Source organism: Pelophylax lessonae, assembly GCF_965119305.1.
Source record: "Pelophylax lessonae genome assembly, chromosome: 7".
Lineage (NCBI taxonomy): Eukaryota > Metazoa > Chordata > Amphibia > Anura > Ranidae > Pelophylax > Pelophylax lessonae.
The window spans coordinates 191,459,756-191,478,130 of NC_138774.1; the positions used below are offsets into that span (position 1 = coordinate 191,459,756).

At 41.5% G+C, this 18,375-nt stretch overlaps 2 protein-coding genes across 7 annotated transcripts in view; both read left to right on the plus strand.

The window, feature by feature from the left end:
- Window positions 1-16,543, plus strand: part of KCNT1 (potassium sodium-activated channel subfamily T member 1) — a 659,112-nt gene extending 642,569 nt beyond the window's left edge. For all 6 annotated transcript variants that reach the window (XM_082263648.1, XM_082263649.1, XM_082263652.1 and 3 more), the window contains 2 exons: window positions 13,162-13,246; window positions 15,604-16,543. In XM_082263648.1, coding sequence (XP_082119774.1) covers window positions 13,162-13,246; window positions 15,604-15,727 — 209 coding nt within the window. In that variant the 3' untranslated portion in view covers window positions 15,728-16,543. The remainder of the gene's footprint in view (window positions 1-13,161; window positions 13,247-15,603) is intronic.
- Window positions 2,753-3,868, plus strand: LOC309560112 (E3 SUMO-protein ligase ZBED1-like; the record flags this gene model as incomplete). The annotated part of the gene is made up of 2 exons (XM_082263654.1): window positions 2,753-3,199; window positions 3,410-3,868. 2 exons carry the CDS (start codon window positions 2,753-2,755, stop codon window positions 3,866-3,868), a joined length of 906 nt encoding a protein of 301 aa, XP_082119780.1.
- Window positions 16,544-18,375: the final 1,832 nt, after the last annotated feature.

Genomic DNA, 18,375 nt, shown 5'->3' on the forward strand with positions numbered 1-18,375 from the left:
TCAGCTTAAATTTGAGGGTATTTACATCCAAATCGGGTGAAAGGTGTAGGAATTACAACAGTTTTATAACAGCAATTGGCTGCTCAGCTGTTCCATGGCCAGGTGTGTGTTATTCCCTCATCCCATTTACAAGGAGCAGATAAAAGGTCCAGAGTTCATTTCAAGTGTGCTATTTGCATTTGGAATCTGTTGCTGTCAACTCTCAATATGAGATCCAAAGAGCTATCACTATCAGTGAAGCAAGCCATCATTAGGCTAAAAAATCAAAACAAACCCATCAGAGAGATAGCAAAAACATTAGGTGTGGCCAAATCACCTGTTTGGAACATCCTTAAAAAGAAAGAACGCACCGGTGAGCTCAGCAACACCAAAAGACCCAGAAGACCACGGAAAACAACTGTGGTGGATGACCGAAGAATTCTTTCTCTGGTGAAAAAAAAACCCTTCACAACAGTTGGCCAGATCAAGAACATTTTCCAGGAGGTAGGTGTATGTGTGTCAAATAGGGCTGGGGAATATAATCAAAAGATCGATGCATCGCGATTCGACCCTTCGCGATTCTGCATCGATGCGGGCTTAATCGATTATACGAAATGACGTCATCAGCCGCGGCCACGCCCTATCGCGCAAGGGAAAAAAAAAATCACAAGATCGCAGGATCAGCAGCTGATTGGTGGGTTAGTGGCGGGAGCTTAATAAAAAGGCTCCGCCCCTCCCCTTCCACCTCTTTGACCCGGGCCGAGGCGCAGCAAGACATCCCCCGCATGTATCGGCGTCCCACCTGCGGCCTAGAAGCCAGCCAGCCAGCCATCCAAGCCAGAAGCCGCCAGTCCAGTGAGTCCACACACAGGAGCGAGGAGCCCCAAGTGCGTCCCCATCGCAGCCAGCCAGCGCCGCCAGCCTCACCTCACCTCACCGTAGCTGACAGGCCCTGGAGGCCCAGCCGCCACGCCACTGCCAGTGACGCCAGCCGCCCGCCACAGAGCCCAGAGAGCAGCACAGCACCTGTCCTCCTCTGCAATGCAGTGCACAACAACCCACACAGTCACACAGCAGGTATGTCCGAACAAATAATTGTGTAATCATTCATGGGGGTCTCTCGTCTGTATCTCTGGGGGATGTCTGTGATGGGGGGGGGGCCTGGGACAGGGGACGGTCGGTCGGGGCCCGGGGGTACTGTTCTGCTGTGGCAGTCTGGCAGCCAGGGGGGTCAGTCAGTGTCAGTGGGGGCCTGGGGGTCTCTGTCAGTGTCAGTCAGCTATGGGGGTCTGGGCAAGGGGGGGACTCACTCAGTGTTTGTCAGTGCTGTGGGGGATTGGGGAAGGTGTGGGGGACATCCAGGTCTCTGTCAGTGTGGGGGTCTGGGCAAGGGGGGGGACTCACTCACTCTCAGTGTTTGTCAGTGCTGTGGGGGATTGGGGAAGGTGTGGGACATCCACCCAGGTCTCTGTCAGTGTGTCAGGCTGCAGTCAGCTCAGCTGTGGGGGGAGGGGGGTCTATGTCAGTGTCACTGTCACAGGCAGCTGTGGGGTAAGGGGGGGCCCCTGGGGTTTTGGCTCAGTGCATGCAAGGAAGGGAGTCTGACAGACAGACAGACAGTCATATTTTATGAAAGATGTTGCTTGGTTGATTTGTTGCGGCTTAGTTTACAAGTTTTTTTTTTTTTTTTAAACACTGACAGAGTTTGGCAACTTACGTCATCCGTCTCCGTCACATACGTGGTAATATGGTGGTAAATATGGCAGAAGGAGAAAAAGATCGAGAGATAAAAAATGCACCTAGCGTTTTAAGAGCAAACATCTGAGCACATTTCGGATTTTACGAACACACAGGGAAGCGTGAGTTGGACAAGACACATGCCGTATGTAAAGCCTGTCACACAAAAATTAAATACCTAGGGAATACTACGAACTTGAGAAACCATGTTAGCCATTTTCACTCTGAGTTAGTAACACCTGTCGCCACCAGCAGTGCCACCACTGCCAAGGAAAGACTGCTAGACCCAGATCAGCCAAGAATTGATGCCATACTGTCAACTTATCCGCCCAACTCAGAAAAAGGGAAGAAACTAACCAAAGCTGTGGCAGCTTTCATCGCCAAGGACCTACGGCCTTACTCACTTGTGGACAACGCCGGGTTTCGCTACCTTGTGAAGACGCTAGAGCCACGTTATAAGATCCCATCACGCAGGCACTTTACAGAAAACGTTATACCTGCACTCTACGACGACACCAAAGCTCAGGTACTTGCGTCAATGAACCAAGCCAGTTGAGTCGCAATAACGTGTGATTCATGGACGTCAGTCACAACGGAGTCCTATGTTACAATAACAGCACATTACGTTACTAAGGACTGGCAGGTTTTGTCACATGTGTTGCAAACAAGAGCCATTTATGAGTCTCACACAGGTGCTCGTCTGGCAGAGCTACTGTCTCATGTTGTGGAAGAATGGCAGCTGTCTGATAAATCTGTAGTGCTTGTGACCGACAACGCGGCGAACATGATAGTTGCAGCTCAAGTTGGTAAAGTTCCTCATGTTAAATGTTTTGCCCATACACTCAATCTTGCATGTCAGCGGGCACTGAAAGGGGCCACGCTCTCCAGGCTTCTCGCCAGAGTGCGACGAATATCCACATTCTTCCATCGCAGCACTAGAGCAAGCCACTGTCTAAAAGAGAAACAGAAATGTCTGGGCCTGAAGAATCATAAGCTAATAACTGATGTGCCAACAAGATGGAACAGCGCATATGACATGGTCGAGAGGTTCTTAGAACAACAACCTGCAGTTTGTGCCACCTTGCTGTCTCCAGAAGTCAGAAAAGGAGAGTCTGATCTCTGCACTCTCAATGAAACAGATGTGTCAAATGCAGAGGACGCTGTGAGTGCATTAAAGCCAATGAAGGATGCAACCTTGCTGATGTCAGAAGAGCGCAACCCAACAGTGTCTCTCATTGCCCCTCTAAATGCACAACTGCTCCAGAGCATGACAGACACCATGGGAGACACAGCCATGACCCATGAGATCAAGAATGCAATCAAAACAGATCTCCTGAAGAGGTACAGCAGTGAGGCAGAGAAGAAGATCCTTCATACAGCCTCTGCTCTGGATCCTCGCTTTAAAGGACTGCCTTTTATTCTCACAGAGGAGGAGAGATCGGAGATATACAGAGGAGTGACTGAGGAGGCTGCATCTTTGGAGGTAATTAGAATTTCATCATGTTTCCTGCCAGACAGCTAGAAGCTCAGCTACATTGTGTTGTGTAATAACATGCCCTGATTCACTGATGCGGTGTGGGAAGTGGAACTGTATGGTATGGATTACCGTGCAGTTTCCCACACCTCATCAATGAATCACACTCTTAGTCAGTTCAGCTCTTCTTATACTATTATCTTTTGTTCAAACACACAGATTACATCTAATAGAAGGACAAATGTGGATGAAGTGCCTAGGGAAAAAGCAACTGTGGAAGAAGAAACAACACCCATTGAGGACAGCCATTCTCCTCCCAAAAAAAAGGCCACAACATCGCTGCTCATGACTTTGCTGGGGCAGTCTTTCACTGATGGTGCAATAGAACCTAAGACCCCCTATGCCAAGGCAGAAGATGAAATGGAAAAATATTGTAAAGCCCCACCTCTGCCTCTCACTGAGGACCCTTTAAAATGGTGGCGTGAGCATGAGGTCATATTCCCCCTCCTCTCTCAGCTGTCAAAGCAATACTTGTGTATCCCAGGTACAAGTGTATCTGCAGAGCGGGTTTTCTCTACTGCAGGAGATGTTATAACAGCGAAAAGAAGCAGTCTTAAACCTGAGCATGTGGATCATCTAGTGTTCTTACAGAAAAACCTACATGTTCCCAAATGCTAAGCACTGAAATAATTACTAATTCATGTTTTTAATGAATTAGTAATTACTAATTCAGTCTGCCGCCAGTCACCAGTCAGTCACATCACCAGTCTTGTTTTATAGCTTTATAGCACTGATGGTTTGTTTTTGAAGATTGTCCTGTCCAATGTGTCCATTTCCAATCCATAATTCGTTCCGTTGCTTCACACTAAAAGTGTCTAGGCAAGTACTAGGGGTTCATTTAACCCTCAACCAAATAAATAATATTAAAGTGTATTTTCTTCTAGACAACTGACACCAAGCCAGCCACGGTGCAGCATTATAGGAAGGAAAATCATTGAGAGAAATAACTTGTACATTTGAAGCTTAACCTTGAGTAAATCTTATCTTATTGGATCACAAACACCAATTGTGGATTCTTGTGTAATATACTATATTTGTGAGTTTGTGAATGTGACCCCCATAGGATTTCCTCAAGGTTAAGCTTCAGTTTACAATTTTTTCTCTCAAGGATTTTCCTTCCTCTAATGGTGGCTTGTTGGCTAGCTTGGCTTCAGTTACAGATGTAATCGACATGGTAGAGTGCTGCTCAGTGCAGTGCAGGTAAAGTTTTCTTTCTGTAACGTGACTGACTGTCGTGACAACTCAAGAGCTTATAACGCAGCTCTAGCATTAACTCAACACACACACACACACACACACAGTGTGTGTGTGTTGAGTTGATGCTGATGAGGCTGCGTATAAGCTTTTGAGTAGTCACGACACACACACACACACTGTGTTTAGTTGACTGGCAATGGCAGGGGCAAACACAATCGCAGTGAACCTGGAACATTTTATATTTTTTACAGCTTTTCTAGCACTGGAGAGATGGAGAATGGCTTGTTTTCAAAAATGGTCCATTCACATAAGTGAATTGATAATTATTTAAGCTTAAGCTTATATTTGTATAACTCCCCTCTAGCAGCCATCAACTCACTTCACTTGAGTTGACTGGCAGTTGCAGGGGGAAACAAACATCACGGTGAACATGGAAGTTATGCAGCAGTGCACTATTGCCAGGTTCACTTTGATATTTGCTACTAGTCAGGAAGTGCTCTGTTTTGTAGAGGACAGGTTATGGCACACACCTGGAAATTATTGCAACGCATGTCTGTCTGCTGGTCTGTTGTACTCTGTAGCAATAGCAAGTGTAGGGGGTTCCCTCAACCAAACAAATACTAAAGGTAAAAGTGTATCTAGACAACTGAAGGCAAGCCAGGCAGCCACGGTACAGGAAAGGACATCCTTGAAAGATTAAATCAATCATACATTGAAGCGTAAAACCTTGATTAAATCTTTACTGGATCACAAATACACACAAACCTGACCTAACCTATATGCCTTGAGTTGTACCAGTGTGGCAATGCCAAACCTTTCTTCAGTTCTCATGATTCTGATGCAGACAATCGTGTTGTGTGTTTTTTTGTGATCCCATGAAGATTTACTCAAGGTTTAAGCTTTAGTTGATGATTTACTCTGTCAAGGGTTTTCCTTCCTCTAATGGTGGCTTTGGCTTGGCTTCAGTTGGGTTTAATCGTGGTAGAGACAGAGACTGTCTGCAGGACAGGTAACGTTTTCTATAAAGTAAGTGACATAAAAGTGACATAAGTGAATTGATAAGCTTAAAGCTTATATTTGTAACTCCCCTCTAGCAGCCAATCCATCAACTCACTTGAGTTGACTGGCAGTTGCAGAGGGAAACAAACATCACGGTGAACATGGAAGTTATGCAGCAGTGCACTATTGCCAGGTTCACCCTTGATGTTTGCTACTAGTCAGGAAGTGCTCTGTTTTGTAGAGGACAGGTTATGGCACACCTGGAATTTATTGCAATGCATATTCACATAAAAGGATTTATATATAATGTTTTGTGGGAATTTATGATGACCATTTTCACAAGAATATTAGCTTGGCTGGCTGGCTGGCTTCTTCTATCTTGGCTTGCCTTAAAGTACAACTATAGGCCAAACTTAATCCAAAATCCAAAAAGTTTGGCCTTTAGTTGTACTTTAAATGGTGGTAGGCCTGGCTTATATTAATATTTTCTTTTATGAAGCAGTAAACTGCACTACTACAGTTTTTACTAATTTTACTGTTACTTCTAGTAAAATACTAGTGTTGTTGTCTGTCTCTGCTATGCTGTTTGCATTTTCAGACCTTCCTATATGTTTGCAGTGCAAGTGCACTAAAGTATGCAGGGCTTGCAGGCCATGACAGGGTCCAGGAAAGTGTCCTTTGAAGCAAATGAAAATAAAAAGGATTCTTTTATTTGTGACTGCTTGTTTGTTTTTTTGATAAAGTTTTGAAAACCATTGGGCAGTGGGCTGGGCATTGGGCAGTAATCGTGATGCATCGCGGAATCGAATCGTATCGAATCGCGACCCTAATAATCGTAATCGCATCGAATCGTGAGGTAAGTGAAGATGCACAGCCCTAGTGTCAAAGTCAACAATCAAGAGAAGACTTCACCAGAGTGAATACAGAGGGTTCACCACAAGATGTAAACCATTGGTGAGCCTCAAAAACAGGAATGCCAGATAAGAGTTTGCCAAACAACATCTAAAAAAGCCTTCACAGTTCTGGAACAACATCCTATGGACAGATGAGACTAAGATCAACTTCTTGTACCAGAGTGATGGGAAGAGAAGAGTATGGAGAAGGAAAGGAACTGCTCATGATCCAAAGCATACCACCTCATCAGTGAAGCATGGCGGTGATAGTGTCATAGCGTGGGCATGTATGGCTGCCAATGGAACTGGTTCTCTTTTATTTATTGATGATGTGACTGCTGCCAAAAGCAGCAGGATGAATTCTGAAGTGTTTTGGGCAATTTTATCTGCTCATATTCAGCCAAATGCTTCAGAACTCATTGGACCGCGCTTCACAGTGCAGATGGACAATGACCCGAAGCATACTGTGAAAGCACATCTTGTTTGTTTAATTTCAAATCCATTGTGGTGGTGTATATTGCGAAAAAGATTAGAATTGTGTAGATGTCCCAATATTTATGGACCTGATTGTATATTACAATAGTATACAATTCATATTCCTTTCACACTGACTTATACCCTTTGTTGCCTTATGTCTCTTCATGGTCGCCATTTTGTTGCCTTTTATTATGTGTAAATGTGCATGACACGCTTCATATTGTAGTAGCATGCACCAATACACATCTAGATCCTGAGAGATCTTTACACAAAAGAGGTAGTTCAATCCGCAATACACATTTATTGAAAGGGTTACATAATATATATACACAAATTACACACTAAACAGTATTTACAACACATTATTAGTATAAATCCCCTGGCTTATATGACATTTACAAATTACCCACAATAGCCATATTTACAATACAATGTATGTATATGCATGGAGTTAGGTTACCTTTTCACTTCAGGCATGGTGCCTGCCGTGTGTTCAAACACAAAAAAAAAAAGCATGTATACATTTTAAGTGTGAGAGATATAGTCCATAGTTACCATCCCCAGGAGTTTCATCCTAGTCTGCCATGCAAGAGAACTTCCTCTCCTTCCCACCTTCACTAATATAGAACCATATTGCCTTGCTTAGAGCCATTCTGATTGGTGTAGCAATCTTACCCTTCTTCCCCGTCTGGGCGTATCTTATTCAGGATTGGACAATTTCCCCATCCCCTATATTTAGCATAACCCAGCCTCTCGATAGCCCTTCTCTTTTGTGGGGGATTAATCATGCTAGGTCATCTCCTGGGCCAAATTGTCCATCCTTGGACAGACAACCACCTTCATTACATATCTAAAGGGACAGTCTTTGAAGTAGAGGGCAAGATAAAGAAATGACCTGTCATGGACGATTATCAGTTATTTTCTGGCCCCGTAATGTCTGGGGAAAAGGAACATAATTACGGGGTTGTACTACAGTTTGTTTATCAGTGTAAATAGCAGACCCCCTCCCAAGTAGCCCAGGCATGCATTTCAAACATACTTAAATGTTTGAAATCAATACTCAATATCTCGTACATATATATATTTACACCAATCTATATACAGTCACTAATGGAGATTTATACATAACTCCTCATCAGGCAACACTCTGATGGAGATTACACATAACCTCCTCATAAGGCAACACCTTTTGTAAAACGTAAAAGATACAAATGGAGTCAGTGGAAGCCTACAATTAAAAAAAAAAAATGACAATTGCATTTTCTCTTCTCCCTCAGTTAGTAAGGTCTCATTATAGCAACTGTTGCTTTTGCTTACTATATCTCTTTACTTACTATAACTCTTTAAAACTGTGTAGTGTTGTATTTTTTAGATTAACATATTTACTAAATAACTGAGCTACAGAAAGCTAGTCTTCCCATTACAGTAGCTTGGAAATAAGCTTTACCAAGTAGTTGGCTTGGAAAGGTAGGTGGAGTCTTGCAGTATGTGCCTGATAGAACTTTTCATGATCACTAACCCCTTCTTTCTCCCATTCTTCATTCCTCTGCTGTCTGTCCTGCATCGCGGAACGTGGCTTCTGATAACACTATGCATACCTATAAATGAGTCACTAATCTTTCCTTCTATAGGTTATCATGGTCCCCAGTAACAAACTCTCTCTGCAGACTTCTCTTTGTTTTTCTATGCATGCACATGCCCATAAAGTAAATTCTCCTAACAGAGGGTGTATAGTTTTTTTCTACCTCATTTCAAATATCTTTTTATTCAAAACTTTTTGAGAAATATGATTACAATTACCCCTAATGTACCACACATTTACCCAAAGTACCTTGAGTAGAAAAGGCACTGTGGGTATGCAATAGTCATTTGACATACAGTACATAGTACCAGGGAACGACTATGAGAATGGGTTTTCAAGTGTGAAAGTCAAGATAAAAGTCTTCCTAAATACTACGGTTTGTCCACCTTATTTTATATACACATGCTGATGTACCCTGCTATCTGTAAATGACCATATCAGTTCTCTATTTTACCCACCACCTCTCTCGTTATAGTTAATAATTATACATGGGGTCTGCCATATTTGCTTATTATGTATGCAGGCTCTGATTTCTACCTCAAGTACATTTAAAGACAAACTTTTTTTTTTTGTCTTGGGTAGAGTAGGGTAGGGTTAAAACCCCAGTTAGTTTTTGTTTGGCTCTGTCAGTGTCCTGCTGGGAACTTTTAACAAGCAAAATTCAGTTACAACTGTTATCACTACTGGAATATTTCCCTTCACTTCCAGTTCTGGTGGCAACTATAGAATTTTGGATTTTCTATTACTTGCTGTCCCAGTGACATGGAGGGTGAGTCTTTCCAGCATGACCACAGACAAAAAGAAACTTGAAAAGGGTTTTAACCCTTCCACACATCATCCAAAATGTAACCATATTCCCTGATATACAGATAGACAACAGACAGTGTATGTGAAGATTCATAATACAGGCATCAAACATGGAACAGCAAGTTTGCTTATATGTGAAAGTCACAGCAAAGGTGGCAATGACAATGGAAAATACAATACAGTTTCCGTTTGAAGAATTTTTCTATAGCACATGATCTGTTCAATCAATGACATTCAACTGGAATCTGTAAGTACCTCTCTGACAGCTACAGTTATGCAGCATTAAGAAGAAGAGCACTGTACAAACGTTGTCTTGTATTTATTTTTTTCACTTGTTTTCAGAGTTGTAACTAAAGGACATCTACCTAAAACACAGGCAAGATAACAAAATACCATACTGGAGGAAGTTTAAATGCGATATCATTGGTTCATAATGGAATGTGTTTAAAGTAAACCTGTACTAAAAGAAATTTGTAAACTGCCATTGTTCACTTATTTCTGAAAATGCCGGCTGTCTGACTGTCTTTGGCATCAAAAATAAGCAGTAAGAGAGGAGTTCCTGATCTGCATGCATGATCCAAGTCAGTGGCTCAGAACATAATGAACTCAGAGGAACAACATGACAGCCAGACTATCAGTTTGCAATGGTAGCTTACATATCATCCTTAGTACAGGTTTTCTTGAATAATGTGGGTGAATGATAAATGCCTGATGGCATAAAGTGAGGATTCCTAGGTGAAGGGTGCGGCGCAGGAGAAGTTTTGAATGCTGATCCGGGACCTACAACACATACACTAAATTGTCAAAAGTATTGGGAAGCCTGCCTTTACAGCCACATGAACTTTAATGGCATCCCAGTCTCAGTCTGTAGGGTTCAATACTGAGTTACCCCACCCTTTGCAGCTATAAAAGCTTCAACTCTTCTGGGAAGGCTGTCCACAAGGTTTAGGAGTATGTCTATAGGAATGTTTGACCATTCTTCCAGAAGCACATTTTAAAGGTCAGGCACTGATGTTGAAAAGAAGACCTGGCTTGCAGTCTGCACTCTATTTATCCCAAAGGTGTTCTATCGGGTTGAGGTCAGGATTCTTTGCAGGCCAGTCAAGTTCCTCCACTCCAAAATTCACGCATCTATGTCTTTATGGACCTGTCCAAAATGTCTTGGTATGCTGACGCCTTAAGAGTTCCCTTTACTGAAACTAAAGCGCCAAGGCCAACCCCTGAAAAACAACCCCACACCATAATCCCCTCTCCACCAAATGATTTGGAGCAGTGCACAAAGGTCCATAAAGACATGGATGAGCAAATTTGGGGTGGAGGAACTTGAATGGCCTGACCTCAACCTGATGTAACACCTCTGGGATATATTAGGCCTTCTCGTTTACATCAATACGTGACCTCACAAATGCTCTTCTGGAAGAATGGTCAAACATTCCCATACGCACACTCCTAAACCTTGTGGGCAGTCTTTCCAGAAGAGTTGAAGCTGTTATAGCTGCAAAGCATGGGCCAGCTCAATATTGAACCCTACAGACTAAGACTGGGATGCCATTAAGCTTCATGTGCATCTAAAGGCAGGCACCCCAATACTTTTGCAAATGTAGTGTGTATTTGCGCTTTGGAGATATGGAGATATGTGCATCTGTTGAAGGACTGTGCAGCATCCCAACCAGTAAATGGTAATGAAAAATGTAAGGTCTTGGACCCCCCCCCCTTCTACATAAAAATAAAATAATAATAATAAAATCAGAATTGGGTTAACCTAGTTGTACTGCCCAAGCACTACAAAGATTTTTTTTGTTTAAATTTTATTTGAAATATTTGATTTATTTATTTATTTAAAGGAAATATTTTGTGCTTACAGGAAAAAAACACCACATGCAAAACAACTTTTTTTTATACAAACACATGAGAGACAAATAACAAGCAAATTAGCAACACAGTGAGTTCCAAATCAGATTCACAAAAACCTGTGCATCTGTATTCATGGGCGACAGTTTGCAAAGTTCTGATTTATTACTGAAAATAGGACAGATTTCTATTCGAAGCAAATGTAGAATAAACATGTGGTCAGGGTCAGGGTCAGGATTCTTTCAGGTGCTTTGCAATTTTAGAGCAAAATATTGATGATTGGGACTGTAACCTTGTAATAAATTTGTCTCATGATGTGTCTCACTGCTCCTGTTTAGCATTGCTTTGCCTTGTTACAGGATTGATAATTGTCTTTTATGGTGTGCAGAGATAGTATGTTCTGGAACATAATAGGAAAGAGGCATAGGCAATGACTATAGTTCTTACGGCACATTCACCCCTAAATGTAATGTGCATTGCAGGTGTTTTCATGTGTTGTGGAATGCACCATTCAAAATTAATAGTCTGTAATGCACCCCGATACATGAAATTTGGGGTCCGGATGTATTGTGCATTGTGCTGGTTTCAATGTAAGCGTGTTTTGGATGTGCATCAGGATACCGTTTTAAAATTAGGGAACGGGTGCATGGTGCACTACTAGGCGTTGCTGTAATGCACCTTTACCACAGCTCATCACAATGTGGGTGGTGTGAACAAGCCCTTAGGACATAAATGAGCTGGCAGGGTCACAGGAGCACAAACTTACCTCTAAGCTTGCCTTCCTTCCAGTGATGAGAGGTCTGTGCTGTCTCTTGATACCTAATTCCTGCTGCTGCCATCTTATTAAATGCTTATTTTGTATTAGGATAATATTACTTGGTATCCAGCAGTGATGATACGATTCCCTATGTATGGGCACTGGAATTTCATTACCATGGAATTCAGCTGAACTCTGGCATTGATGCCATTAAAGTACTTTGCATAGGACATTACACAAAATAATCAATGGTAAAGGGGTAAAGAAGTTTTTTTTTTTTTTTTTAGAACATATAACGGCTTTTTATTTTGGGTGTGGTCACATCAGAGTCAAGAATTATGACAGTGTGATTCCACCATTGATATCCCTAGAAATTGTCAAAAATCAGTGGATAGTTTGGCCCAGGAGACTTTGCCTATGACTGAAATATCTCTATGGCCTTTACAAACCAGTGAACCTTTTAAAAGAAATACAGTGAAAGTGGTTTGGAGTGGAGATACATACAGCTCACTAGAAATCCTACAGAATAATAAAGCCACTGTTATTTATAAGCCTTTCCTGGCCTACAATGGCAGCTACCAGAATAAATAGGCTATGCATTGAAGTTATAGAAATATCAGATATTTGGTTTATGGATGCTCTGAGGAGCTCTTCACTATCAGCTAACTTTTGTTTTAGACTACATTCTCAGTTCACAAAGTTCTACCAATTATTGTTTGACATTAAAGTTGTTTTCAATAGCGTGATGTTAGAGGAGGGGGAAGCTGGACATAAAGCAGAATTTTAAATAAAATTAATAAGAGTTTAATAGGGAGGAGACCCTTTGTTACATGACCTGTCAAAGTCATGTGACCGGGCTCTCTGTGACTCCCCTTCACATTGTGGCCTGCATATGATGAATGGGTCGTAAAATCCAATTTTGACATATAGTGAATAGAGATATCCATTATAAATAGGACAGTAGATCAGATGGTGCTTAAAGTGAACCTGTGCATTGCCTACACAGGTTCATTTTAAAGCCCATCTCCAAGGAAGATAAAAATTTCTTCTTTGCAGTGGGGCTGCCCCCACACTGCAAAAATTAAATTCTTGTCTAGGGAGGCGCAAAATACAGTTTAACGTCCCCTATGTTTCACTCCCCCGAAAGCTGGTGCTTTCCTCTACTCCCCCACAAGCTGGCTGTGGACTATCCCTCAGCCTCATCACATACAAGAGCAAATCACAGGTTCACTTTAAGATATGGTGATCATTGTCAGGGGGCACTTGTAATTCAGTCTCACATATCCAATTTCAAAAAAAGTTGGCATAACTAAATAATAGTGTTTCCTTTGTACTGTTTTTGTCACAGATGAGATGAACGATCATCAGAATACCCTATCATATGTCCTTATCAACCCTCCGCCAGACACCCGGCTGGAGCTCAACGATATTGTGTAAGTAGAAAGAAGCGGGTCCATAGGCAAACAGCTTAATGCATACATGGAAATTTTTTTAACCAGCCAAAATATGTATACAGTAATCCCCCGCTCCATCGCGGTTCCGTTTTTGCGGTCCCGGTAATTTGCGTTTTTTTTGTAATGTTATTTTACTATATAAATCATTAAAAATGAAATATTTTTGTGTTTTCCATAGCTCTTGCTATGTCTTTTAGTATCTTTTATGTGTTTAAATGAGTTTCTATTGTTTTAAAAGTGTGTTTAAAGACCTTAAAATGCTTCTACATGTACAGTTACAGTAAAATAAACATGCCTACAATGCATTTTAATAGGGTTTTTCTATTTCGCGGAATTTCACTTTTTGCGGCTGGGTCCGGAACGTAACCCCCGCAATGGAGGGGGGTTTACTGTAATTCTTGTCAGCCAGCCTTGTGATCCAGTCACTCTCTGCCAGAGAGTACAGCCAGGTCAGGACCTCACTTTTTCCCACTGCAGTTAGGCAATAGATCATGGTTTTCCCCCCTCCTTCAGCCTACTGACTGGACAGTAAAGGACACTGTTCACTGATAAAAATACAAGGCTTCTGAATGGTGGAGAAGCACTCAGTCTGACTCCCTTTAATTCCGTCACAGTCCTGCATACTGTATGTAGCTAATGCTACTACAATCCATTACAGCGCCGTATCATTCTGTAATAAAAAGAGAAGGAAGTAATGAGGGGCTGCAAGAATGGCATCATCCCAATCAAAGACCAAAAGGACAAAACCCTCCAAAGTTGGGACTATTTATAGGCATAATCGGACACCAAAAAATCAGCAATTGTATAGAAAAACTTTTTCTTCCTTTATTGAAAATCACAGTACAAAATACCCACAACTGGGTGGAAATACGGGTTAAAAAGTTATGTGCAAAATTGAAAAGTACAAAAAGAACTTCTACATGGGGGAAGACACATGAGATGAGACATCTGACACATTTCGAGACTTGGTACTAAGCTCTTCTTTTTTGTTGTCTGATTATGCCTATAAATAGTCCCAGCTTTGGAGGGTTTTTTCCTTTTTATCATTCTGTAACGGAATAGTTTGTTTGGACGAGCTTAGCTCCAACAAACTATTTAAAGTGAAATTAAATCTGGAATTCTACTTTAAAGGTGAAGTTTAGTTATATTTATTTTTGGGATACAACGCCAAGCACATTAGCTATGTGTAACAATGTGGGTCCCGTTACCAGCACATACGTGCTTCTGCTAAAAATCCACACTTCAGTGCCCTCTCACAGTTACTGGATACTGACCTTAGAACTGTGACAATTGCCTGCAGTCTCTGCTATAGACAAAAGTTGCACCCTTCACCCGCCTGTCAAAGAACTCATCTTACTACTATCAAGCATTCTGTGAGTGGAGGCGCAGTTGAGTAACACCATTTCCTCTTTCATTCACAGAATGCGATGAATTGTGTTATAGTAGTAATACGAGTTCTATGAATGGTGGTGGAACTTTTGTGAGTAGCAGTAAAGTCTATTAGGCTGGCCATATCAGAAAGAAATTTGCATGATTCCTCCATTCCTGAGAGGGGAATCAGCAATTGTCCTCTCCCAGCAGGGGATGGGAGGGCAGCTGCTAGCAATACTCACAAGAGAATCCGGAAGGCTGGTTGTACCAAAATTGATTGATCGATCAACTTGGTACATGCAGCCTGCCCATTACGGTTCGAATCTCGGCCGGTTCAGCAGGTAGATTCAAACTGTGTATGGCTGGCATTAAACCTCCTAGCATCGGAAAACCCCTGTTCAGGGCAATATCCAGTGGCTGTAAAGGAGCAACTGCAGGAAGATTTTTTTCAGAAGCATCCATCTGCAGGTAATGGATACATTGCATTCTGGGAACAATCTGCTTCTTAACAGTAAGGCCAGGTTTACACATATGCAGCTGCGTGCCTGGGGTCTGGTGTGTGTCTGTTCACCAGTTCAGGTGCGAATCAGGTCCGAATTTTTACATGAATTCACACCTGAATCGAACCCAAAGACACACAGGTTCCTTTTTGAATGGAGACCGCAGGCGCCCCAGACCTGTGTGAACCGGCTCCATTGAGAGCCTGTTATGCGAATTGGATGCAGGGAAACCCGCTTCCAATTCCCAAATGTGTGAACCCAGCCTAAATCTGCGAATCACAAAATGCTTCACATCTAAAAGGGGGGTTCAAGTTCTACTTGCTGTCTGATAATAAGACAAATATTTCGGATTTACCTGACCTTTTTTAAAATGTTATTTTTGTGGTCATCATATTAAAGAAATATAAAATAGATACATAGCCACTATACATACTCTTTATTTACTGCATATGTTTTATCCACCAGATATCTTATCCGGTCTGATCCTTTAGCCCACGTTGCCAACGACACGCACAGCAGGAAGAGCAGCAACAGCTACAGAACAGAGCAGGTGGCAAATCCAGAGACAAGGGACGAGACGCAGCTATGAGAACAAATGCAACTCACAGACACTGTGCCTAATAACACAAAGACGGACCTCTCTATTTGTATTTCTCAAGAGCCAGATTCAAACCGTGAGTTCCACGTTCAGTACATGGAGACAAGGAGCATCCATGCAAAAGACAATACCAGATTCTGAACTCTCTTTGAACTCTTCACTGCCGGTAGGAAACACAAGAAGCCTAAACGCAGCACAGAATTGAGAGATTTTGGTAAAAAAAACTTTTTTAATCACCGCTCCATCAAATCGCTGAGTTTTTGGTGTTCAAAAGTGTTAAGAAAGAATTTATTTTTTGTGTCAACCGAGAATGGTTTTCTTGCACTAGATATCATATGTGAACAATAGGCCAAAGGAGGTTAGTCAAAATGAACAAATGTTGACCATTTCCGAAATTATCATCTTCTCCCGGGAAATGCCACCCAAATGTGATATTTCAGTTTTGGGGTCAACTTTGAACTTGCCCGCAGCATTGCAAAACAGAAATATCAACATCAATATGGATTAAGCTTTTTGGCTTAAAACTGAACCATATGTACCTGTGTCAACATTTTTGATAAAACAAATTCTCTTATCACCTATACCTAAAGTGTTTAAAGTACAAGTATACTTTTAATGAAACTTTCGCCAACCCACACCCCTTGCCCCACGCCAAACTGCACTAACCTTCCTGCTCCCCATCGACTTGAATGGGAATATGTATGGAGACTTGGTATACAGCCCCATTTAAGTCTCCAGAGAAAGTTTAGGTAAACCATAGGCGTCCTTTGAAAGTGTTATTGTGTTGATATAATACATATGATGGCATATCTAGTTAAATCATGCTACAATGAGAACATAAATGTTTTTTTTTTTATGAAAAAGCTGCTAATCAAGCCTATGTTTGAATAATAAGTGACTTAAATTGTTTCTCCTGAAAAATGTAAATTTCGAGGCCAAATTCGACTTTTTTTTTTTGGACAAATTTGATGTACTATAGTAAGAGGGCAAAATCATTTTGGTGAAATGTTTTGCTCTTTTTGTTTTTGTTTGTACACATGTTTTAAAGTAAAACTGTGACCAGGCTATTGACATTTAAATATTTTATGTATTCCTAACAGGCAGTACATAAGCACTCGCTGATCTCTATAGTCACTGTGGAGTAATTTATCCTCAGTGTTTACATTACAAACAGTGGAGTTGCTAAAGTCAGTACTTTAATTTTCTTCTTACCTTAACATGTGTTTACATTAGAGATTTGAAGGCTGGCAGGCTGCCAAGTCACTGCTGGGAGGTGGCAGTGGAGCTACCAAAAGAAAAGGGGAAAATAAGGATGCACTCCCACTGTGCACAGTTGAACTGAACCATGTCTCCACTAACCCACTGTTCCACGCTTACACTGTATTTTAAAGGAAGTGTTTCCAGGCATTCATAGATCACCACCTCTATCAAGCTGACCACAGTTATCTCTGCTTCATTGGTCACTGATCTATGGATAGTTCTGTTTTAAGGCACAGGTACCAGACTCTTAACTGATCTGTACCCCAGAGCATCCTTCTAAGTGGTCCTGGGCACGGTATGCTTAACTGTAATTGGGTTCGGTCAGAGAATTCATGCTACAGAAATGAACCAGACCAGGGGGGTTAAATGTGCCTGGTACGGTTAAAATTGCTAGTGTGAGTACACTGTTAAACCAACTACTGTCTATAGCCTGGCCACATTACTATATGAAGTATCAATTCTACTTAATGAGGAATGTTCAATCTGGGAAACTAAAATAGGAAGAATTATTGTGAATAATGTATTAATCTTGCTGCACAGGAAGGAGCAGAACTATTTATGAGCCAGAATTTACTGCCTAGCCTTGTCAGATTTGTCATAGAGGTGGAGGTGCACTTTTTTTTTAATAAATTTCTTTTTATGTGGATCTGTACTTTACGAACAAAATAAATAGTGCCAGATGAAAAAAAGAACCAGCCACAAAATAGAGCACCCATAGGAGGAGCCTCAGGTGGAGGCTTCCAAAAGCTGCCCCAAGCAGCAAACTCATTTTGAGCCAGTGGCAGTGCAGCTGAATAGGTTCAATTTCACAATCCCTGAACTAGTACTAGGTATGGTAGTTACAAAAACAAAAAAGCATCTTCCACCAAAGTGTTCCATTGCAAATGTTTTGTTATTTGAAGAATCCCCTTAACATATTTACGTGCCAGTTAGCACAACCTCATCAAAGGTTATTTGAGGTCCTTATTCCATAGACACTCCCTAGATGTTATTAACCTTGTCCACTTAACTTCTTAAGATTCTAAGGGGCAAATGAACCAAAAACTGTGTACGATCATTACATCGATCATTTGCCCCTTATGCTGCTGATAGATTTGTTACATTTATAAAGCAGGTTCACTAAACTGAGTCACATTTGCCACCTTCCAGCCAACATCCAGTTCTCAGAATTGTTGGCCAATAATAATATAATCGATGCTTCATTCTCTGGCACCGAATGTTTTTATTCAAGGTAAACTATTGATTTTATTATGGATTCCTTTGGTGTTTGATCCTATACACATTTGCCGCAAGTTCAGCTTACTGCAAATGAGACTTTCTTCAAGCACAAAATGCCCGTAAAATATAATTTTTCTAGGTGTAGTCACAGTTGACACACC